The 25,746-nt window shown below is 43.6% G+C and overlaps 1 protein-coding gene across 6 annotated transcripts in view; it reads right to left on the bottom strand.

Moving 5' to 3' along the window:
• LOC139280557 (putative tetratricopeptide repeat protein 41) overlaps window positions 1-25,746 on the bottom strand; it is a 107,069-nt gene that overhangs the window by 15,934 nt on the left and 65,389 nt on the right. For 4 of the 6 annotated variants that reach the window (XM_070900046.1, XM_070900049.1, XM_070900048.1 and 1 more), the window contains 4 exons: window positions 19,018-19,167; window positions 13,730-13,863; window positions 1,294-1,420; window positions 194-1,219 (listed from right to left, as the gene is read on the bottom strand). In XM_070900046.1, coding sequence (XP_070756147.1) covers window positions 448-1,219; window positions 1,294-1,420; window positions 13,730-13,863; window positions 19,018-19,167 — 1,183 coding nt within the window. In that variant the 3' untranslated portion in view covers window positions 194-447. Of the gene's footprint in view, window positions 1-193; window positions 1,220-1,293; window positions 1,421-13,729; window positions 13,864-19,017; window positions 19,168-25,746 lie in introns of those variants that run through there. The other 2 variants (XM_070900050.1, XM_070900051.1) reach the window with 2 other exon arrangements.

The raw sequence follows: 25,746 nt of genomic DNA, 5'->3' as shown, positions 1-25,746 counted from the left end.
CCACTCCCCATAACCCTCCACTTCCCTGCCCGCTCCCCATAACCCTCGAATCCCCCGCCTGCTCCCCGTAAACCTCCCACTTCCCCGCCCGCTCCCCGTAAACCTCCCACTTCCCTGCCCGCTCCCCATAACCCTTGACGCCCTTGAGTTTCAATAATAGAGTAAAAAAAAATGAAATCACCTTTACCAGTTCTCTCCTTTATTTGTTAGTTCTTTATCTATCTATGAAAACCCAATATCCCCCTATCCTCTGCCAATTAAATGTTTGGGGACTTGCTTTGTCCATCAAACTGGTAAACAAGGGGTGGGGGAGAGCTGAGAATGATGTTAGTTCAGTCGCTTCCAATTTCCCGCTCCTTCTTTCACCTTCAATATGCGCCTCCCTGAATGGTCCTAGCTGAAAGCGAAAGAATTCACATGAATGGGAACCTCGGATGGAGCTGAATCCTACAGCTTTAAGGCGTTGTACGTCGGCATGTAGATGTGCCGCACGTTTTGAGGCATCCCAATATCCGTTCTGATCAGATGTCTTTTGGGGAGGAAAGGTTTTTGAAGGGTTGACTGCTGCCCTGGTCCTTGATGCCAAGCTGATTTGTAGATGATCCCGAACCTTTCTGAACCCTTGGTGTTTAAAGATGGCACCAAGGTGTTGACGTTACGCCCGTATGTCGACGGTCTGCAGGTAGTTAATGGACGGCAGGCTGAAACGGGCTGGCTCTGGATTTTGGCGGACGCTGACACATTCCTGATAACTGGATATCTAGATTCATGTTGTGCCATCAACAAAGCTGGCCTTGGAGGCAAAACTAGTTTGAATAAATTTATAATTGAAGTAGATCCTGAATTGGGCAAACATTCCTGTTCCCACATGACATCATCCTCTGTTTTACCCTGCTCAAGTTCAGCAGCCACGTCAGACCATATGTTAGAACTGACATCTGCCTGTGTCTTTTCTGAACAGTCGCCGCGATGTGTGGTCTTCACAGACTTGAAACCGGCAGTCGGCTGAGGACTGTCAGCCTGGCTGCCGGCTAAAGTTCTCGAATTAAGACAGCTCTTCAGCCTTTGATACCTTTTGTCAGTGAAATCCAAACCAGGTTTTGCCAGGCCATATCCCTGTGCTGTCGGGGAACTGAAGGATTTTCTCGGAGTATCTGACACCAACCTCTTAAAGAATGTAGTAGCATTGCAGATTTGAACTTCTGAGTGCTTCAACAGCCTGCGAAAAAAAGATGCTGGTGGGATACAACACTTTATAGAACTCATGATCAGTAAAATCCAAACATGCCATACCTTCGTACCTCCCTTGTTGCATGATGATTCGGACCCATCAGCTTGGTCAGTAAGTCAAAGGACTGCCGTAAACATTCCAGTGCTTCTTTTTTAGCCTGATAGCTGCCATCATTTTGTAATACTTTAGCTATTTGGAGAAATAATTATATATAAGAAACTGCATACTTGTACCTCAATGCAGATTTTATGTTTCCAACTATACAAATTACGTGTTTCTTGGCTCCTGTACATCAACCACATTTCGAACTCCATGACATCGGCCAAAAGCAACACTGCCTTTGAGCTTATACACGATTGGATCTTCACAGTTATTATGTATGCCCTTAACAATGGTCGTAGTTTGGACCATTGGAAATAAACCCATCTTTGCTGTTAATATTCTGATGGTTAAATGATATATAAAACGGAAAAGAGTGACTAAAGTAAATGTTGGTCCCTTAGAAGATGAGAAGGGGGATTTAATAATGGGAAATGTGGAAATGGCTGAGACCTTAAACAATTATTTTGCTTCGGTCTTCACAGTGGAAGACACAAAAACCATGCCAAAAATTGCTGGTCACAGGAATGTGGGAAGGGAGGACCTTGAGACAATCACTATCATTAGGGAGGTAGTGCTGGACAGGCTAATGGGACTCAAGGTAGACAAGTCCCCTGGTCCTGATGAAATGCATCCCAGGGTATTAAAAGAGATGGCGGAAGTTATAGCAGATGCATTCGTTATAATCTACCAAAATTCTCTGGACTCTGGGGAGGTACCAGCGGATTGGAAAGCAGCTAATGTAACGCCTCTGTTTAAAAAAGGGGGCAGACAAAAGGCAGGTAACTATAGGCCAGTTAGTTTAACATCTGTAGTGGGAAAAATGCTTGAAACTATCATTAAGGAAGAAATAGCGAGACATCTAGATAGGAATAGTGCAATCAAGCAGACGCAACATGGATTCATGAAGGGGAAATCATGTTTAATTAATTTACTGGAATTCTTTGAGGATATAACGAGCATGGTGGATAGAGGTGTACCGATGAATGTGATGTATTTAGATTTCCAAAAAACATTCGATAAGGTGCCACACAAAAGGTTACTGCAGAAGATAAAGGTATGCGGAGTCAGAGGAAATGTATTAGCATGGATAGAGAATTGGCTGGCAAACAGAAAGCAGAGAGTCGGGATAAATGGGTCCTTTTCGGGTTGGAAATCGGTGGTTAGTGGTGTGCCACAGGGATCGGTGCTGGGACCACAACTGTTTACAATATACATAGATGACCTGGAAGAGGGGACAGAGTGTAGTGTAACAAAATTTGCAGATGACACAAAGATTAGTGGGAAAGCGGGTTGTATAGAGGACACAGAGAGGCTGCAAAGAGATTTAGATAGGTTAAGCGAATGGGCTAAGGTTTGGAGATGGAATACAATGTCGGAAAATGTGAGGTCATCCACCTTGGGAAAAAAAACAGTAAAAGGGAATATTATTTGAATGTGGAGAAATTACAACATGCTGAGGTACAGAGGGACCTGGGGGTCCTTGTGCATGAATCCCAAAAAGTTAGTTTGCAGGTGCAGCAGGTAATCAGGAAGGCGATTGTTGGCCTTCATTGCGAGAGGGATGGAGTACAAAAGCAGGGAGGTCCTGCTGCACTGCACAGGGTATTGGTGAGGCCGCATCTGGAGTACTGCGTGCAGTTTTGGCCACCCTACTTAAGGAAGGATATACTAGCTTTGGAGAGGGTACAGAGATGATTCACTAGGCTGATTCTGGAGATGAGGGGGTTATTTTATGATGATAGATTGAGTAGACTGGGTCGTTGGAGTTCAGAAGGATGAGGGGTGATCTTATTGAAACATTTAAAATAATGAAAGGGATAGACAGGATAGAGGCAGAGAGGTTGTTTCCACTGGTCGGGGAGACTAGAAATAGGGGGCACAGCCTCAAAATACGGGGGAGCCAATTTAAAACCGAGTTGAGAAGGAATTTCTTCTCCCAGAGGGTTGTGAATCTGTGGAATTCTCTGCCCATGGAAGCAGTTGAGGCTAGCTCATTGAATGTATTCAAATCACAGATAGATAGATTTTTAACCAATAAGGGAATTAAGGGTTACGGGGAGCAGGCGGGTAAGTGGAGCTGAGTCCACGGCCAGATCAGCCATGATCTTGTTGAATGGCGGAACAGGCTCGAGGGGCTAGATGGCCTACTCCTGTTCCTAATTCTTATGTTCTTATGTTCTTATGAAAAAAGTACCAGTTAAGGGCACTGGAGGGACAGCTAGTTCAGTGAGAAGGCATGTGGCTGATTCACAATGTTAAACCTATTTCCTCACCCTCCCTCTCTCCCAACCCCTACAATGCTGGAGTCCTGTATACATGAAAACAGTAGCATTTACAGGAATATTTGTTGTACTAAAAAAAAGTGTTTGGCAAACCTCTTTTCTGCCTGCAGAAGATTTGCGTTAATTTTGTAACACACTGATGTGCTATCAGATCATTTGTGTTATAAGGTGGTGAAATTCCATTTGCGGTCATAGCGATATTTTTCCGCCAAAAATAAGAACATAAGAAATCGGAACAGGAGTAGATCATACGGCCCTTCGAGCCTGCTCCGCCATTCAATAAGATCATGGCTGATCTGATCATGGACTCAGCCCCACTTCCCCGCTCGCTCCCCATAACCCATTATCTCCTTATCGATTAAGAAACCGTCTACTTCTATCTTAAATTTATCCAATGTCCCAGCTTCCACAGCTCTCTGAGGCAGCGAATACCACAGATTTACAACCCTCTGAGAGAAGAAATTTCTCCTCATCTCTGTTTTAAATGGGCGGCCCCTTATTCTAAGTTCATGCCCTCTAGTTCTAGTCTCCACCACCAGTGGTAACATCCTCTCTGCATCCACCTTGTCAAGCCCCCTCATAATCTGATACGTGTCGATAAGATCACCTCTCATTCTTCTGAATTCCAATGAGTAGAGGCCCAACCTTCTCAACCTTTCCTCATAAGACAACCCCCTCATCCCCAGAATCAACCTAGTGAACCTTCTCTGAACTGCCTCCAAAGCAAGTATATCCTTTTGTAAATATGGAAACCAAAACTGCACGTAGTATTCCAGGTGTGGCCTCACCAATACCTTATATAGCTGTAGCAAGAGTTCCCTGCTTTTATACTCCATCCCCTTTGCAATAAAGGCCAAGATACCATTGGCCTTCCTGATCACTTGCTGTACCTGCATACTAACCTTTTGTGTTCCATGCACAAGTACCCCCAGGTCCCACTGTACTGCAGCACTTTGAAACCTTTCTCCATTTAAATAATAACTTGCTCTTTGATTTTTTTTTCTGCCAAAGTGCATGACCTCACACTTTCCAACATTATACTCCATCTACCAAATTTTTGCCCACTCACTTAGCCTGCCTATGTCCTTTTGCAGATATTTTGTGTTCTCCTCACACATTGCTTTTCCTCCCATCTTTATATCGTCAGCAAACTTGGCTACGTTACACTCAGTCCCTTCTTCCAAGTCGTTAATATAGATTGTAAATAGTTGGGGTCCCAGCACTGATCCCTGCGACACCCCACTAGTTACTGGTTGCCAACCCGAGAATGAACCATTTATCCCGTCTCTCTGTTCTCTGTTAGTTAGTAAATACCGCTATGACTCCGCTGTGGTTCCGAGGCCTAACAGTCGGGATAAAATACGCCCGGCGGTAAAAATTGGCATTGCACGAGGATTCATGGCGCAAACCGCATATTTTCTGTAATCTTTTCTCCGAGGCCGATACCGCTGCGAGTTGGGCCTAGGGAGGGGTGGAAACGCCAAAATAAAATTCCAAAAACCACAAAACATTCACAAGACCCTTTTCTATCGAATCACTGCAAAAGAATTAAAAAGTAAAAATTTTAACTTGCTTTTTTTGCAGGTCTTCATACCTACCGCTGTTCTGAGGGCTGCAACGCAGTTTTTTCCCAGGCTGTCTTTTTCGTCCTATCTAAGGGTGCGCTGCGAGCTAAATATCGGACAAAAGCGCTTTTTCCAGTCTGGTATGCCAGCGGTCCGCTCCCCAGCGATATTTTAAAACCGCCGGTGCAAGACTTCGGCTAATTTCCCGGTTCGCCGTTTTTGGTGAAAAACGGCAAAATATCGCCGAAAAACCGAGCGCAAGGTTGGGGAACTAAGAGAGAAAAACTTTTCCAAGCACGTTTTCATGCAGCTGGTAAACGTTTAACAAAATAATAATCATCAGTACAGATAAGGGCTACTGAATCAGGCGTGGGGTAATAGTTAAGAATTAGGAGCAGGAGTATGGCCTACGGGGGCCCCTCGAGAGTGCTCCGCCATTCAATAAGATCACGGCTGATCTGGCCGTGGACTCAGCTCCACTTACCCCCCGCTCCCCATAACCCTTAATTCCCTTATTGGCTAAAAATCTATCTGTGATTTGAATACATTCAATGAGCTAGCCTCAACTGCTTCCTTGGGCAGAGAATTCCACAGATTCACAACCCTCTGGGAGAAGAAATTCCTTCTCAACTCGGTTTTAAATTGGCTCCCCCATATTTTGAGGCTGTGCCCCCTAGTTCTAGTCTCCCCGACCAGTGGAAACAACCTCTCTGCCTCGATCTTGTCTATCCCTTTCATTATTTTAAATGTTTCTATAAGATCACCCCTCATCCTTCTGAACTCCAACGAGTAAAGACCCAGTCTACTCAATCTACCATCATAAGGTAACCCCCTCATCTCCGGAATCAGCCTCGTGAATCGTCTCTGTACCCCCTCCAAAGCTAGTATATCCTTCCTTAAGTAAGGTGACCAAAACTGCACGCAGTACTCCAGGTGCGGCCTCACCAATACCCTGTACAGTTGCAGCAGAACCTCCCTGCTTTTGTACTCCATCCCTCTCGCAATGAAGGCCAACATTCCATTCGCCTTCCTGATTACCTGCTGCACCTGCAAACTAACTTTTTGGGATTCATGCACAAGGACCCCCAGGTTCCTCTGCACCACAGCATGTTGTAATTTCTCCACATTCAAATAATATTCCCTTTTACTGTTTTTTTTTCCAAGGTGGATGACCTCACACTTTCCGACATTGTATTCCATCTGCCAAACCTTAGCCCATTCGCTTAACCTATCTAAATCTCTTTGCAGCCTCTCTGTGTCTTCTACACAACCCGCTTTCCCACTAATCTTTGTGTCATCTGCAAATTTTGTTACACTACACTCTGTCCCCTCTTCCAGGTCATCTATGTATATTGTAAACAGTTGTGGTCCCATCACCGATCCCTGTGGCACACCACTAACCACCGATTTCCAACCCGAAAAGGACCCATTTATCCCGACTCTTTGCTTTCTGTTAGCCAGCCAATTCTCGATCCATGCTAATACATTTCCTCTGACTCCGGGTACCTCTATCTTCTGCAGTAACCTTTTGTGTGGCACCTTATCGAATGCCTTTTGGAAATCTAAATACACCACGTCCATCGGTACACCTCTATCCACCATGCTCGTTATATCCTCAAAGAATTCCAGTAAATTAGTTAAACATGATTTCCCCTTCATGAATCCATGTTGCGTCTGCTTGATTGCACTATTCCTATCTAGGTTTCCCGCTATTTCTTCCTTAATGATAGCTTCAAGCATTTTCCCCACTACAGATGTTAAACTAACCGGCCTATAGTTACCTGCCTTTTGTCTGCCCCCTTTTTTAAACAGAGGCGTTACATTAGCTGCTTTCAAATCCGATGGTACCTCCCCAGAGTCCAGAGAATTTTGGTAGATTATAACAAATGCATCTGCTATAACTTCCGCCATCTCTTTTAATACCCTGGGATGCATTTCATCAGGACCAGGGGACTTCTCTACCTTGAGATCCATTAGCCTGTCCAGCACTACCCCCCCTAGTGATAGTGATTGTCTCAAGATCCTCCCTTCCCACATTCCCGTGACCAGCAATTTTTGGCATGGTTTTTGTGTCTTGCACTGTGAAGACCGAAGCAAAATAATTGTTTAAGGTCTCAGCCATTTCCACATTTCCCATTATTAAATTCCCCTTCTCTTCTTCTAAGGGACCAACATTTACTTTAGTCACTCTTTTCCGTTTTATATATCTGTAAAAGCTTTTACTATCTGTTTTGATGTTTTGCGCAAGTTTACTTTCGTAATCTATCTTTCCTTTCTTTATTGCTTTCTTAGTCATTCTTTGCTGTCATTTAAGTTTTTCCCAATCTTCTAGTTTCCCACTAACTTTGGCTACCTTATACGCATTGGTTTTTAATTTGATACTCTCCTTTATTTCCTTGGTTATCCACAGCTGGTTATCCCTTCTCTTACTGCCCTTCTTTTTCACTGGAATATATTTTTGTTGAGCAGTATGAAAGAGCTCCTTAAAAGTCCTCCACTGTTCCTCAATTGTGCCACTGTTTAGTTTGTGTTTCCAGTCTACTTTAGCCAACTCTGCCCTCATCCCACTGTAGTCCCCTTTGTTTAAGCATAGTACGCTCGTTTGAGACACTACTTCCTCACCCTCAATCTGTATTACAAATTCAACCATACTGTGATCACTCATTCCGAGAGGATCTTTTACTAGGAGATCGTTTATTATTCCTGTCTCATTACACAGGACCAGATCTAGGATAGCTTGCTCCCTTGTAGGTTCTGTAACATACTGTTCTAAGAAACAATCCCGTATGCATTCTATGAATTCCTCCTCAAGGTTACCCTGTGCGATTTGATTTGACCAATCGATATGTAGGTTAAAATCCCCCATGATTACTGCCGTTCCTTTTTCACTTGCCTCCATTATTCCCTTGATTATTGTCCGCCTCAACGTGAAGTTATTATTTGGGGGCCTATTAAATACGCCCACCAGTGACTTTTTCCCCTTACTATCTCTAATCGCCATCCACAATGATTCATTTTGTTCATTGGAGCCAATATCGTCTCTCACAACTGCCCTGATATCATCCTTTATTAACAGAGCTACCTCACCTCCTTTCCCTTCTTGTCTATCTTTCCGAATTGTCAGATACCCCTGTATGTTTAATTCCCAGTCTTGGCCCCCTGCAACCATGTTTCTGTAATGGCCACCAAATCATACCCATTTGTAATGATCTGTGCCGTCAACTCATTTACTTTGTTTCGAATGCTGCATGATTCCTTGATTCCCCTAGAGCCCAAAAATCTATCGATCTCAGCCTTGAATATAGTCAACAATTTAGCATCCACAGCCCTCTGGGATAGAGAATTCCAAAGATTCACCAACCGCTGAGTGAAGAAATCCCTCCACATCTCAGCTGACCCCTTATCCTGAGACTCTGCGCACCCCCCCACTTTAGTTCTAACCAGCGAAAACAACTTCTCAGCATCTACCCTGTCAATCTCCCTCAGAATCTTCTATCTTTTAATGAGATCACCTCTCATTCTTCTAAACTCCAGAGAGTATCGGCCCAATCTACTCAATCTCAACTCACATGACAACCCTCTCATCCCAATCTAGTGCCCTGTCCGAATTAAACAATTGCTCATATGTGCAGTGATCCTTTAGTTGTTTTAGTTGTGACTGCAAACAAAATATTGGGAAAATAGGCTGATAACACTTCCTTCAATCGGAAGAGCCTGCCCATAATTGTTTCATTGTTTACAGCAAGGAATCCAATTATTGTCCAGTAATATTAACAAATGCTTTAATGGATATGATTCCAGTATAATAAACCTAAAGCATAACTGAAACAGGAAATGCAGCATCAGCCCATCAGTATCTGTAGAAAGAAAAGACGGGTTCAAAGTTTTGATTGCAATCTCTTCGAAGGATACGATGATTTATAGCCCAAATGTTAAGCAATGTTTTATCTTTACAGGCTTCTGTCCATTTTGTGCATTTTCTCGTTCTGTTTATAGCTTGTGCAGTTAAGAACCTTGCTCGGTGACATACTTCCAGTCCACAGGATTTTATTCCCTGTTATCACAATTTTTAATCATGTTTTTCTGTGATTATTTGCCTTTGTAAGTTGCTTTGTAAGCATTTCCCATGGTATTGTGCCATGTCACAAGGTACTTGCCATCTCTGACCACTAGGTGGTTCTGTGGAGTGAGTTGCTGAAGTCTCTCCCCCCAACTCTGTTGCCAGCTTAATCATGTTTTTCTTTATCAACTGGTTGTTGGAACATGGGAAAGGATGAGGCAGAGAGCTTGATGGGATATTAAGGCCAGCTTAGCATATAGTGCAGGGAGTAAGCACTACAAGATAGTGCACATTTGTTTATTAACATGTATTTTCTTTATATATTCACATAGGTAATTACAATAAACTTGTGAGCCAAATGAAATAATTTAGAGAGCTTGCTGGGAAATTTGAAGTTAGCTTAGCTTACAAAATAAAATCAGGTGACTGAGACGTTAAGATGTTAGCTTTAGGAAGATGGTGGGAAAATTAACCGCTATTTTAAAAGAGAATAGGTAACATCGTTGTAGGATAGTGTGTGTGTACGTCATTGATTGAATAAAGCTTTGTGCTTGGAATTTGAATGCCTGCCAGATGAAGATTTTTTGGCTGTAAGAGTTTGAAAGACAAAGCAGTTATTAAATGCAGAAAAGCAGACACATCACGTTCTGTGGACAGGCGAGATAAGGGAAATTATGTGACATGGAGCTTGAACCTTGATTCAAAATAGACACCGTGGGAAGATTATTAAAAGGGGTTGTCATATTAAGTCAGATGACAGAAGGAATCCAATAAATGGAAAAGAGGCAGATTCGAACTCACTATAGGCACAGAATTATATAAAAACAGACATTTTGGGGCCGAAATTGCCCCTTTGCGCAGTGCCAGTTAGCGCCGCCAGCCAGCGTTAACGGTGCGCGAGTTAGCGCGCGGGCGTGGCGGCCACATCAATGCTAGCAGATTTGCCCCCGGGGTTCCGCTGGCGAAATGTGGTTTGCGTTGCGCCCCGCGATTGTGTATCGCTGCAGGACCACATGCGGATGACATCATCGCCGTGCGCGTCGACCCCTTCTCGCCCCGCGCTGACCCCTTTGCACCCTTCAGGGGAAATTGCCCCACGGGACGCGAGGTCGGTGTGGTGCGATGCCAACTAGTTTCTCGGTGCAAGGTGGTAGCGCGGCCGCCGCCATCTTTTTTCTGTCGGACAACTTTTCAGTCGGCCCGAAAATAGCGGCCCCTGGTGTGGCCAGGCTGCTGGCCCGGTCGAAACCCTCGCTGGTGGCCCAGCAGGCGCCACTAAAGAGGCTGCAGAGTTTGCAGCGGTCCTCCCCTTTAAAAGAGGGGAGCAACTAGTTTGGAGTATCTTAAAAATCGCAATTCTCGGCATTTAGTTTGCTCCAGTTCTAGTGAGTTAGTTTAGGTTCGTTTTAGTTCAGGTATTTGTTTTCAAAAGGGGGTGTGTCCAGCCACTTAAGCCTGTTTTGCAAGTTTGGGCAATGAAAACTTACTCCAAACTAACTTAGAATGGAGTAAGTGTCACTTTTGTAAGTTCTGAAAAACCTTACCTAGAGTTAAGCTCAGTGCAGGCACAGCCAGAGACGGGGTGGGAATTATTAAACACAAGAAGGACAAAAACATTAAACACATCACTTAAAATGGCCTCAAACCTCTTGCAATGATATTTTGCCTTATATCTGCTGAGTGAGGACAGTTGTTTCTCTTTTTATAAATAAACAAGTGTAGGTTCCCGGCTGAGGCAGACACATCAATATCAACAGGGGGCGGGAAGTTGGAGATTTTCCAAAGCACTAAACACCTTCACAACAACATTAAAGAAGCATAAGTACATTTAAAGCACCAAGCACTAAACAAAGTACAAAAAGTAATAAGCAATTAATTAACAAATAAAAAAATCGAAGGAACCTGCACCTAAAGCACCAAGACCAAAGTAATAAGCAACCAATCAATAACAAATACAAAATAGAAGTCCTACCTTTATGTGAAGGGAAGGTGTTTCTGTCAGCCTCTCTGTGTTTCTGTCCATGTCTCTCTCTGTGTGTCTCTGTCAGTGTCTCTCACTCTCTGTCTCTGTCAGTGTCTCTGTGTTTCTGACAGAGAGGAGGTGGGGGGAGAGGGGGTGAAGGGGGGAGGGGAGAGGGGGGAGGAGGAAGGTGGGGGTAGGGAAGAGGGGGGAGGGAGGGGTGGAGGGGGGGGAAGGCTGAACAGGAGGCTGAACACGGTGGGGGGGGATGGGGGGTGAACGGAGGCTGAACGCCGGGGGGGGGGAAGTTAATGTTTTTAACAACTCCAGTAGAGTGTTTCCAGTAGAGTGGACAAAGGAGAACCAGTTGATGTGGTGTATTTGGACTTTCAGAAGGCTTTCGACAAGGTCCCACACAAGAGATTAATGTGCAAAGTTAAAGCACATGGGATTGGGGGTAGTGTGCTGACATGGATTGAGAACTGGTTGTCAGACAGGAAGCAAAGAGTAGGAGTAAATGGGGACTTTTCAGAATGGCAGGCAGTGACTAGTGGGGCACCGCAAGGTTCTGTGCTGGGGTCCCAGCTGTTTACACTGTACATTAATGATTTAGACGAGGGGATTAAATGTAGTATCTCCAAATTTGCGGATGACACTAAGTTGGGTGGCAGTGTAAGCTGCGAAGAGGATGCTATGAGGATGCTATGACTTGGATAGGTTAGGTGAGTGGGCAAATGCATGGCAAATGAAGTATAATGTGGATAAATGTGAGGTTATCCACTTTGGTGGTAAACACAGAGAGACAGACTATTATCTGAATGGTGACAGATTAGGAAAAGGGGAGGTGCAACGAGACCTGGGTGTATGGTACATCAGTCATTGAAGGTTGGCATGCAGGTACAGTAGGCGATTCAGAAAGCAAATGGCATGTTGGCCTTCATAGCGAGGGGATTTGAGTACAGGGGCAGGGAGGTGTTACTACAGTTGTGCAGGGCCTTGGTGAGGCCACACCTGGAGTATTGTGTACAGTTTTGGTCTCCTAACTTGAGGAAGGACAGTCTTGCTATTGAGGGAGTGCAGCGAAGGTTCACCAGACTGATTCCCGGGATGGCGGGACTGACATATCAAGAAAGACTGGATCAACTGGGCTTGTATTCACTGGAGTTCAGAAGAATGAGAGGGGATCTCATAGAAACGTTTAAAATTCTGATGGGTTTAGACAGGTTAGTTGCAGGAAGAATGTTCCCGATGTTGGGGAAGTCCAGAACCAGGGGTCACAGTCTAAGGATAACGGGTAAGCCATTTAGGATCGAGATGAGGAGAAACTTCTTCACCCAGAGAGTGGTGAACCTGTGGAATTCTCTACCACAGAAAGTTGTTGAGGCCAATTCACTAAATATATTCAAAAAGGAGTTAGATGTAGTCCTTACTACTAGGGGGATCAAGGGGTATGGTGAGAAAGCAGGAATGGGGTACTGAAGTTGCATGTTCAGCCATGAACTCATTGAATGGCGGTGCAGGCTCGAAGGGCCGAATGGCCTACTCCTGCACCTATTTTCTATGTTTCTATGTTTCTATCTACAAATGGCCAGGTAACACTGCTTTACATCCATTCTCACACTGGATATTGTTAATTATTAAACAAGTGAACTTTAATATCAAAGATTTGTTTTTAGGTGAACGGAGGCTGAACGCGGGGGGGCTGAACAGGAGGCTGAACTGCAGAGCGATGGGCTGCGAGGAGCTACTGCACATGCGCACACACTCTAGTGCGCATGTGCAGAGGTCCCGGCACTGTTTTCAGCGCCGGGACCTGGCTCCGCCTCCCACCCCTTGTGCTGCGCTACGCCTAGGCCGAAGACGTCCTGAGGAGCTCGGAGAATTACAAGGTAAGTTTTCGGCGCCCTTTTTATTCTAGAAAGTCAGCGCACCCGATGTAGTTACGGTGTTTTTACAGGGGGTGTAAACTTGGGCCCATTGTGAGGCGTCAGCACGCCGTGGCACATCATCAGCGCGCGCTGTTGTGATGAGCGTGGTGCTGAGCACAGCCCCCCCGCGAGTGCTGTTAGCGATATAACAACTTTTCTTGACAAAGAGCCCAAATCCACACTGGCAAAAAAATAAAAGCTCATTGGAATTATGCGCTGCAAACCCAGTGAAGGGCAAATTGGGCCCCTTTGTATTTTAAAGTTTAGTACAATGTTATGGTGCAGGCTTACATCTATTGTAATCTATCTGTTTCATCTACTCTGCTTGTAAATTGCTTTGCATATCAGCTGAATAAATAAAGGTATTGGTTCTGAACCAATGACTATTTTTGTTACTACTTAAGTAAAGAAACAACGTGGTTATCTCGTCTCATTGCATCACTGGTCATGTGCAAAGCTGTGGGCAATTTATGAATTTGTGAATAACTCATCTTGTATTACTACCGCGAACTGCATAGAGTAATAAGTTAACTATTCAGAAAATTACTTATTTAAGCGGAAAGAAACATGACATATTTACCTAAATATGTGGCTATCTTACCTAGTTTATAAATTGTAAGGGCTCTGCTGAGATTGATCTGGTCTCTAATCTGCCGAGATCTGGCCCACTGCATATTGTCCTCTTGAATGTTCACCACCTGTCTGTAAAATCCTTGTGTTTGACTTCGGTCTAAGCTGCAAATAAAGGAGATATAAAGACTATTCATTGAATAGCCAAACTGCCCAACACATACAAAAGCAAAATACCACGGACACTGGAATCTGGAATAAAAACAGAAAATTCTGGAAACACTCAGCAGGTCAGGCAGCATCTGTGAAGAGAGAAACAGAGTTAGCTTTTCAGGTCAATGACCCTTTGTCAGAACAGACAAATAGTTGCCCAACAAATAGTTTGAGCTCATAAACTGCAAATAATAAAATTATATGCGGCTGTGAAAGTCCGTCTCAAGTTTAAATTCTGATGCAAGAGCCCGTACTCAATAGATATACCGTACATTTTTTTAATTGTATTCATTTGTGTTATCTGCCTAATAGGTTTTTTGGGGGAAATTTCACCACATTTTAATACCCAATGTCAGCAGTAAACATTCTCAGGTCAAAGTTGACTCAAGCTAAAACGCCTGGGTCTTTAAATTCCATGGGCTACCATTGGATGCCCACAGTGACTCTGGCTGAACCCTGAAGGAACCACATTTATTTTTATTCATTCATGGAATGTGGGCGTCGCTGGCAAGGCCAGCATTTATTGCCCATCCCTAGTTGTCCTAGAGAAGGTGGTGGTGAGCCGCCTTCTTGAACCGCTGCAGTCTTTGAGGTGAAGGTGCTCCCACAGTGCTGTTAGGGAGGGAGATCCTGGATTTTGACCCAGCGACGATGAGGGAACGGTGATATATTTCCAAGTGAGACTGGTGTGTGTGACTTGGAGGGGAACTTAGGAGGTGGTGGTGTTCCCATGCGCCTGCTGCCTTGTCCTTCAATGTGGTGGAGGTCGCAGGTTTGGGAGGTGTTGCCGAACCATTTTACTGGGGGGTCCGCTGATCTTCCACTGACATTATAGCGGGAGATCGGCGGAACCGCATGGCATTTCCAGGCATTCTATTCCGCCAAATGATCTGCCTAGCCCCAAGCCCAAAATATTATTACTTAATGCCACAGTCTGACATTTATATTCTCATACGACCTATTTTGGTTCATGCCCCATAGCAGGACTTGAACTCATAAATCTAGGCTGACATTCCAGTGCAGCACAGAAGGGTGTATCCGTTTGGATGAGACATTAAAGCAACTCTCCTGGTACACCTCTGCAGCACCATTTCTTCACATAAGTAGTTTGATGACTGTTTTTGTAATCTGAAACCCACTCTCTATCCCACCATGTTAGCAAGGGATAACAATTACCCTATTTATCAGAAATACCATGCACTGGAACTTATGTAGGATTCCGACCTCATCTCTCACCAATACGGAAGGTGGAACTGCTGGGCCCAATTCAAACAGGATAAAATTATTGATTTATTTACAATTAGATGATTTACAGAAGCAAAGATAAAGACAATGGTAGTAATGTCAATACATTTCACTAAAAAGACTGCTTATAGAGTCCATTGTTCTCCCAACTTCTTAGAATCCTAGAAAAATTACACAGAAGGAGGCCATTCAACCCATCCTGTCCGTGCTGGTCGACAAAGAGCCACCCAGCCTAATCCCACATTCCAGCTCTTGATCCGTAGCATTTTAGATTATGGCTCTAGTGCACATCCAAGTACCTTTTAAATGTGATGAGGGTTTCTGCCTCTACCACCCTTTCAGGCAGTGAGTTCCAGACTCCCACCACCCTCTGGGTGAAGAAATATTTCCTCATCTCCCCTCTAATCCTTCTACCAACTACTTTAAATCGATGCCCCTGGTTATTAACTGTTCTACTAAGGGAAATAGGTCCTTTCTATCCACTCTATCTAGGCCCCTCATAATTTTATACACCGCAATTAAATCTCCTCTGTTCCAAGGGAAACAACCCCAGTCTGTGCAATCTTTCCTCATAGCTAAAGTTTTCCAGTCCTGCCAACATCCTCATAAATCTCCTCTGAACCCTTTCTAGTGCAATGACATCCTTCCCAAGAATTCCAAAGATTCACGACCCCAGAGAGCTCTGGAGGCTGGGTCATTGAATATATTTAAGGCGGAGATAGACAGACTTTTGAGCAATAGTGGAGTCAAGGGTTATGGGGAGCGGGCAGGGAAGTGGAGTTGAGGCTAAGATCAGATCAGCCATGATCTTATTGAATGGCGGAGCAGGCTCGAGGGACCGTATGGCCTACTCCTGCTCCTATTTCTTATGTTCTTATGTACCTTTAAGGTTCTGTGGACACATACTCCAAGGTTCTATAGATATGTGAAGAGAAAAAGATTAGTGAAGACAAAAGTAGGTCCCTTGCAGTCGGATTGAGGTGAATTTATAATGGGGAACAAAGAAATGGCAGACCAATTGACCAAATATGTCAGTTCTGTCTTCACGAAGGAAGACACAAATAACCTTCCAGAAGTACTAGGGGACTGAGGATCTAGTGAGAAGGAGGAACTGAAGGATATCCTTATTAGGCGGGAAATTGTGTTAGGGAAATGGATGGGATTGAAGTCTGATAAATCCCTGGGGCCTGATAGTCTGCATCCCAGAGTACCTAAGGAAGTGGCCCTAGAAATAGTGGATGCATTGGTTATCATTTTCCAATAGTCTATCGACTCTGGTTCAGTTCCTATGGACTGGAGGGTAGCTAATGTAACACCACTTTTTAAAAAGGGAGGGAGAGAGAAAGTGGGTAATTATAGACCGGTTAGCCTGACATCAGTAGTGAGGAAAATGTTGGAATCAATTATTAAGGATGAAAAAGCAGCGCATTTGGAAAGCACTGACCCAGGATCGGTGCAAGTCAGCATGGATTTATGAAGGGGAAATCATGCTTGATAAAGCTTTGAGGATGTAACCAGTAGAGTGGACAAGGGAGAACCAGTGGATGTGGCGTATTTGAACTTTCAAAAGGCTTTTGACAAGGTCCCGCACAAGGGATTGGTGTGCAAAATCAAAGCACGTGATATTGGGGGTAATATACTGACATGGATAGAGAACTGGTTGGCAGACAGGAAGCAGAAAGTTGGGATAAACGGGTCCTTTTCAGAATGGCAGGCAGTGACTAGTGGAGTGCCGCAGGGCTCAGTGCTGGGACCCCAGCTATTTACAATATACATCAATGATTTGGATGAAGGAATTGAGTGTAATATCTCCAAGTTTGCAGATGACACTAAACTGGGTGGCGATGTGAGCTGTGAGAGGGACGCTAGGAGGCTGCAGGGTGACTTGGACAGGTTAGGTGAGTGGGCAAATGCATAGCAGACGCAGTATAATGTGGATATATGTGAGGTTATTCACTTTGGGGGCAAAAACGCGAAGACAGAATATTATCTGAATGGCGGCAGATTAGGAAAAGGGGAGGTGCAACGAGACCTGGGTGTCATGGTTCATCAGTCATTGAAAGTTGGCATACAGGTACAGCAGGTGGTGAAGAAGGCAAATGGTATGTTGGCCTTCATAGCTAGGGGATTTGAGTATAGGAGCAGGGAGGTCTTACTGCAGTTGTACAGGGCCTTGGTGAGGCCTCACCTGGAATATTGTGTTCAGTTTTGGTCTAATCTGAGGAAGGACGTTCTTGCTATTGAGAGAGTGCAGCGAAGGTTCACCAGACTGATTCCCGGGAAGGCAGAACTGACATATGAGGAGAGACTGGATCAACTGGGTCTTTATACATTGGAGTTTAGAAGGATGAGAGGGGATCTCATAGAAACATATAAGATTCTGACGGGACTGGACAGGTTAGATGCGGGTAGAATGTTCTCGACGTTGGGGAAGTCCAGAACCAGGGGGCCAGAGGATAAGGATTAGGGGTAGGCCATTTAGGACTGAGATGAGGAGAAACCTCTTCACTCAGAGAGTGGTTAACCTGTGGAATTCTCTGCCGCAGAGAGTTGTTGATGCCAGTACATTGGATATATTCAAGAGGGAGTTAGATGTGGCCCTTACGGCTAAGGGGATGAAGGGGTATGGAGAGAAATCAGGAAAGAGGTACTGAGGGAATGATCAGCCATGAACTCATTGAATGGTGGTGCAGGCTCGAAGGGCCGAAGGGCCTACTCCTGCACCTATTTTATATGTTTACTCCCTGTGGTAGCCAGTAAAGAAGTTTCTTCTGAATTCCCTATTTGATTTCTTGTTGACATTGTTCAGCTGCTCATAATTCTAGTGCATCATGAGATTAAGCCCCTTTAAGATTTTTCATTAAAAATTAAAATAACTTTTCCTTTCTTTTTAGAATCCATTTAGATAAACTTCCTGCAGCTAAACAATATCCCGCTGTTCCTCCACACCTCTCAGTATCCTCCCATTTATTGTGTATTCCCTTGCCTTGGTGCCCCTCCCAAAATGCATTACCTCACACTTATTCTGGCAAACTCTTGAAATGACACCGTCTCTTTTCCTAATGCTTGGATAATACATTCAATTATGTAATAAATGGTACATAGGTGCAAGTTTCCCTATATTAAATTAGATAATACAGTTCAGGGGCTCCTTCACCTGTGGTCCTTGGCAGACTCACTGCTTCACATACCTATGTGTCTCTGTTATAGACCTGCCTGTGTGTGGGATTGTCCATTTACTTTTCAGTTAAAGAAGGCAAGGCAATACAATTAGGGGGCAGGGAAAATCCAGAATGAAATTTGCAGAGGAAACATTTAAGGCCTTTCTTGAAGTTAACATTTTTCCCGTATGCTACCACTTATGCTTTAAGTTTTCCCAGCAGCCTTTTAGGGCTGCTGATGCAGGCAATTTCCCATCCGCCCACTGCATTGGTGAGTTCACAGAGCTGGGACTAATATGGATAAATAATATGCCTGAACCCTCCAGGGACCCTGGAACATCGGCCTTTCTAGAAAACCAGCAAGTGGTGCAGATGCTTCACCAATTTCCGGAGCTCAATGGAAAATCCACTCATGAATGTGAGAATGTTCCAATTTTGATACGATAAAATCTACCCATTTTTGTTGTAAAGTCTAATTTTCTACCTCTCCCTGATGGCCAAGCGGATTTCAGAAACTCACCCTGGGCACGATTCAGGGTCCTGCAATTCCATCGGTACCAATATGTTGCACCACTGGCCCACTATAAGTGACGAATAATAAAGACACAGCTGGAACAAAATTTGGACCAAGTGGAATTTTGGCCATAAAACTTTTCACGGGTTTACTTCCTTGGGGAGGGAGGAATATTATAACATTTACCTCTTTGAGTACTCAGGATAGCACAGCAGATCTGCCAAGTGTTCCATTGTGTCAGCAACAATGAGATGCAATTTACCATACCATTTCTGCCTGATATCTAAAGCCTGTTGAAAACATTGTTCAGCTGCAGGAAGTTTACCGACATGGATTCTAAAAAGAAAGGAAAAGTTATTTTAATTTTTAATGAAAAATCTTAAAGGGGCTTAATCTCATTTAAAAGTGATGCACTAGAATTATGAGCACTTAGAAATAACGAATAAAATGATAACTTGCAGAAGGTAGAGATTAATTCAAACATTTTTTTTTAAATGTGAATGGATTATTAATATAATCTAAAAAATGACTTGCATTTATACAGCACCTTTTATGACCTCTGGACATCCCAAAGCAGATGAAGTACTTTTGGAGTGTAGTCACTGTTGTAATGTAGGAAATGCAGCAGCCAATTTGCGCACAGCAAGCTCCCACAAACAGCAATGTGATAATGACCAGATAATCTGTTCCTCTCGGGGATGTTGGTTAAGGGATACATATTGGTCAGGTCACCGGATAGAATTCCCCTGTTCTTCTTCCAATAGCTCCATGGGATCTTTTACATAGGATTACATAGGATAAACGGCCCAAAAACAGGCCATTCGGTCAACCAGTCCATGCCGGCATTTATGCTCTACTCAAGCATCCTCCCGTTTTTCCTCATTTAACTCTATCAACATAACCCTCTATTCCCTTCTCCCTCATATGCTATATAACCTCCCCTTAATGCATTCATACTATTTACCTCAACTACTTCCTGTGGTAGCTAGTTTCGCATTCTCACCACCCTCTGGGTAAAAAAGTTTCTTCTGAATTTCCTATTGGATTTCTTCAGGACTGTATTATATTGATGGCCTCTTGTCATGCTTTTCCCCATGTGGAAACCCTCTCTTTATCATCATAGGCAGTCCCTCGAAATCGAGGAAGACTTGCTTCCACTCTAAAAGTGAGTTCTCAGGTGACTGAACAGTCCAATACGGGAATTACAGTCTCTGTCACAGTTGGGACAGAGTGGTTGAGGGAAAGGGTGGGTGGGGAGTCTGGTTTGCTGCACGCTCCTTCCGCTGCCTGCGCTTGTTTTCTGCATGCTCTCGGCGACGAGACTCGAGGTGCTCAGTGCCCTGCTGGAGGCTCTTCCTCCACTTAGGGCAGTCTTAGGCCAGGGATTTCTAGGTGTCGGTAGAGATGTTGCACTTTATCAAGGAGGCTTTGAGGGTGTCCTTGAAACGTTTCCTCTGCCCTCCTGGGGATCACTTGCCGTGTAGGAGTTCCGAGTAGAGTACTTGCTTTGGGAGTCTCTTGTCGGGCATGCGGACAATGTGGCCCGCCCACTCTCTCTTTATCTACTCTATCAAAACCTTTCATAATTTTAAAGACCTCTATTAGGTCACCCCTCAGCTTTCTCTTTTCAAGAGAAAAGATACCCAGCCTGTCCATCCTTTCCTGATAGGTATACCCTCGTATTAAGGTATCATCCTTGTAAATCTTCTCTGCACCCTCTCCAGTGTCTCTATATCCTTTTTATAACATAGCAAACAGAATTGTATGCAGTACTCCAGGTGTGATCTTACCAAGGTTTGATACAAGTTTAACATAAATTCACTACTTCTCAATTCTATCCCTCTAGAAATAAACCCTAGTGCTTGGTTTGCTTTTTTTATGGCCTTGCTAACCTATGTCGCTACTTTTAGCAATTTGTGTATTTGTACACCGAGATCCCTTTGCTCCACCCAGACTCCCTATTCTTCCTACCAAAATGTAATATCTCACATTTATCTGTGTTGAAATTCATTTGCGTTTCTGAGTTTGTTAATGTCCTCCTTAAGATATTTTACATCTACCTGAGAGGGCAGATGGAACCTCTGTTTTACATACCATCCAAAAGAAGGCATCACTGACAGTGTAGCACTCCCTCAGCACTGCACTGGAGTGCCAATGTTCATGTGTCTGGAGTGGGACTTGAACCCGCAACCTACTAACTCAGATGCGAGAGTTCAAATTGCGGTCGGGGCCAATGATGTAATCAGACCCCGATATGCATCGTTACAGAAGGACCCTGCCGACTTCAGACATATTCCGCCTGCTCAGAAGAGCAGATTAAAATGGACGACGGCGAGATCTAGGTTGGGTACTGGCAGATAAGCCAATCGGACGGCCTTAACCGCCTACCCGCCCACTTTCCCATGGGCAGGTAGGGTTAAAATCAACCTCCTTACGTTCACAATCAACCATGTGGAATTCTATATTTATACTTTACAATTATTCTGCATCAGTTATATTTATCACATATACACTACAATCCCAATGCTAGAGCTTGTTAAAAATAGTGCTGAAATTACATTATTGAAGACTGTGATGATACTGTCCCGATTTACTGAGGCATATAACAGGCAATTAGTTTGCAGTCCTAAAGCAAGATTATAAGGGAACTTAGAGCTTAGTATACAGTCTATTACTAATAATTCAAATAATTGTCTTGTACTAAAAAAGTAACACAGCAAAGAGTGAACCTGACGCTAAAAGTGTGTCAGATAATTTGAATAAAGCAACTTTGAATTGAGGAATAGGTGTATATCATATTTGAACAACTTTCTAACTGAATTCATACCCAGTGTTATAAGCGAAACAAAATGAATGAAGTGGAAAATCCAGCTCATAATATTACAATTTTACACACAGATAATAGTATTTCTGCATTTCCCGTCTGTAGGCTGATTTTGCCATGGATAGGTTTTCCCGTTAGAATACCGAGTTCCAAGAGGTTGTAGTAACCAGAATACTTGGATCTCAAAATATAACAACAACTTGTATTTATATACAGGTTAAACCTCCCTTATCCAGAACCACCCCTCGACCGGAACCATTCCCGGCCACCGGGTGGCACGTGCGCAAAACTCCGACATGAACAAATTGAAGTCCTCCCTCGCTGCCAACCCCCGCAATCGCTGGTCTGACCCCGCGATCCACCGCCCCCCCCTCCCCCCTCCCCCATGATCTCTCTGCTGCACTCCCAGCCCCAAGCCAGCCAGCCCCGATATCCCCTTGCTCAGTACCTGTACCATCCAATTTAATGTGACCTCCCCTCGTCCATAAAAATCCCTTATCCAGAACAGGCTAGGTCCCAAGGGTTCCGGATAACAGAGGTTCAACCTGTACTGTTAATATCAAGGGACAGCACTAATCAGTTTTTTTAAAAATTGTAGGAGTCATTACTGAATTTGATCTTATTCTTTTTTACAATACAGCCATGTCCTCCTTTAAAAAGGAACCTGAAATTGTATTGGAAGTCCTTAACAGTATACAGTAAAAAAATTGTACGATTTACAATATGATTTTGGAATCGTTTCAATGGCAATATTTCCCTGTAAGATTCTTTCCCCAAACCCTATCCAAATTCTATTAAAAAAATGTGAATCTTTGTAATTCTCTTCCCCAAAGGGCTGTGAATGCTCAGTCGATGAACATGTTCAAGGCTGAGATCAATAGATTTTTGGACTCTAGAGGATTCAATGGATATGGGGATAGGGCAGGAAAGTGGAGTTGAGGTCAAAGATCAGCCATGATTTTATTGAAGGACAGAAAAGGCTTGAGGAGCTGTCTGGCCTACTCGTGCTCCTAATTCTTATGTTCTTTTAAGACTAGTGAATAGGATATCCTAATGCAAAGGCGTTTTTTTTTAAAGAACATAAGAATTAGGAGCACGAGTAGGAATCAAATGCAACATAGGAAAGGTATTCAAAATTCTCTCCAGCAGAAGTGTCTCTGCTCACTACCAAATACAGCGGATACTGGAAATCTGAAATCTGAATAGAAAATGCTGGAAATAGTCATCGGGTCAGGCAGCATAAGAACATAAGAAATAGGAGCAGAAGTCAGCCATTTGACCCCTCGAGCCTGCTCCGCCATTCAATAAGATCATGGCTGATCTGATCATGGACTCAGCTCCACTTCCCCGCCCGCTCCCCATAACCCTTTACTCCCTTATCGCTCAAAAATTTGTCTATCCCCGCCTTAAATATATTCAATGACCCAGCCTCCACAGCTCTCTGGGGCAGAGAATTCCACAGATTTACAACCCTCTGAGAGAAGAAATTCCTCCTCATCTCAGTTTTAAATGGGCAGCCCCTTATTCTGAGACTATGTCCCCTAGTTTTAGTTTCCCCTATGAGTGGAAATATCCTCTCTGCATCCACCTTGTCGAGCCCCCTCATTATCTTATATGTTTCGATAATATCACCTCTCATTCTTTTGAACTCCAATGAGTATAAGCCCAACCTACTCAACCTATCTTCATAAGTCAACCCCCTCATCTCCGGAATCAACCGAGTGAACCTTCTCTGAACAGCCTCCAATGTAGTATATCCTTCCTTAAATATGGAGACCAAAACTGTACGCAGTACTCCAGGTGTGGCCTCACCAATACCCTGTACAGATGTAGCAGGACTTCTCTGCTTTTATACTCCATCCCCCTTGCAATAAAGGCCAACATTCCATTCGCCTTCCTGATTACTTGCTGTACCTGCATATTAACTTTTTGTGTTTCATGCACAAGGACCCCCAGGTCCCTCTGTACTACAGCATTTTGCATTTTTTCTCCATTTAAATTATAATTTGCTTTTCTATGTTTTGTGCCAAAGTGGATAACCTCACATTTTCCCACATTATACTCGATCAGCCAAATGTTTTCCCACTCAATTAGCCTGCCTATATCCCTTTGCAGATTTCTTGTGTCCTCCTCACAATTTGCCCTCCCACCCATCTTTGTATCATCAGCAAACTTGGTTACATTACACTCGGTCCAAGCCACTAATATAGATTGTAAATAGTTGAGGCCCCAGCACCGATCCCAGCGGCACCCCACTAGTTACTGTTTGCCAACCAGAAAATGACCCATTTATCCCGACTCTCTGTTTTCTGTTAGTTAGCCAATCCTCTACCCATGCTAATATATTACCCCTAACCCCAGGAACTTTTATTTTGTGCAGTAACCTTTTATGTGGCACCTTATCGAATGTCTTCTGGAAATCCAAATACACCACATCCACTGAATACCCCTTATCCACCCTGCTCGTTACATCCTCAAAGAACTCCAGCAAATTTGTCAAACATGACTTCTCTTTTATAAAACCACATTGACTCTGCTTGATTCGATCATGCTTTTCCAAATGTCCTGCTACTGCTTCCTTAATAATGTACTCCAGCATTTTCCCAGCGACAGATGTTAGGCTAACTGGTCTATAGTTTCCTGCTTTCTGTCTGCCTCCTTTTTTAAATAGGGGCATTAAATTTGTGGTTTTCCAATCTGCTGGGAATCCAGGGAATTTTGGTAAATTACAACCAATGCATCCACTATCTCTGCAGCCACTTCTTTTAAGACCCCAGGATGCAAGCCATCAGGTCCAGGAGACTTGTCCACTTTTAATCCCATTATTTTACCGAGTACTGCTTGTTTAGTGATAGTGATTGTATTAAGTTCCTCCCTCCCTATAGCCCCTTCATTATCCACTATTGGGATGTTTTTAGTGTCTTCTACCATGAAGACTGATACAAAATATTTGTTGAAAGTCAGTGCCATTTCCCTGTTCCCGATTATTAATCCCCCAGTCTCACCCTCTAGGGGACCAACATTTACTTTAGCCACTCTTTTCCTCTTACTATTTATTTTTATATTTTGTGCTAATTTGCTTTCATAATCTATTTTCTCTCTCTTTATTATTTTTTTAGTCGTTCTTTGCTGGCTTTTAAAAGTTTTCCAATCCTCTGGCCTCCCACTTTGTATGCCCTTGTTTTCAATTTGATACCATCCCTTATTTCCTTAGTTATCCACGGATGGTTATCCCTTCTCTTACAGCCTTTCCTTCTCATTGGGATAGATTTTTGTTGAGAGTTATGAAATATCTCCTTAAATGTCTGCCACTGCTCATCAACCGTCCCATCCCACACTTTAATCTATTTTCCCAGTCCACTTTAGCCAACTCTGCCTTCATACCTTTGTAGTCTCCTTTGTTTAAGCTTAGGACACTGGTTTGAGATCCAACTTTCTCACCTTCCAACTGAATTTGAAATTCAACCATGTTATGGTCACTCATTCCTAGAGGATCCTTTACTAGGAGATCGTTTATTAATCCTGTCTTATTACCCAGTACTAGATCTAAGATAGCCTGCTCCCTGGTTGGTTCCGCAACGTACTGTTCAAGGAAACTATCCCGGATACACTTTATGAACTCTTCCTCAAGGCTACCCTGGCCAATTTGCTTTGTCCAATCAATATGAAGGTTAAAATCTCCTATGATTATTGCCATTCCTTTTTTACAAGCCTCCATTATTTCTTGATTTATACTCCATCCAACAGTATAGCTACTGTTAGGGAGCCGATAGACTACACCCACCAGCGACTTTTTCCCCTTATTATTCCTTATCTCCACCCAAACTGATTCAACATCTTGATCTTCTGAGCCAATATCGTTTCTCACTAACGCACTGATCTCATCGTTTATTAACAGAGCTACCGCACCTCCTTTTCCTTTCTGTCTGTCCTTCCGATTTGTCAAATACCCCTGAATATTTCGTTCCCAGCCTTGGTCATCTGTGGAGCGAGAAACAGAGTTAACGTCCCAGGTCGGTGACCTTTTGTCAGAACTGGAAAATGTTACAGATGTAGCGGGTTTTAAGCGAGTATAGAGGCAGGGGAAGGCA

This window comes from Pristiophorus japonicus, chromosome 15 (genome assembly GCF_044704955.1).
Source record: "Pristiophorus japonicus isolate sPriJap1 chromosome 15, sPriJap1.hap1, whole genome shotgun sequence".
In the NCBI taxonomy this organism is placed as follows: domain Eukaryota; kingdom Metazoa; phylum Chordata; class Chondrichthyes; family Pristiophoridae; genus Pristiophorus; species Pristiophorus japonicus.
The sequence above is the reverse complement of the archived record's forward strand: the minus strand, read 5'-3'. Positions and strand labels throughout refer to the sequence as shown.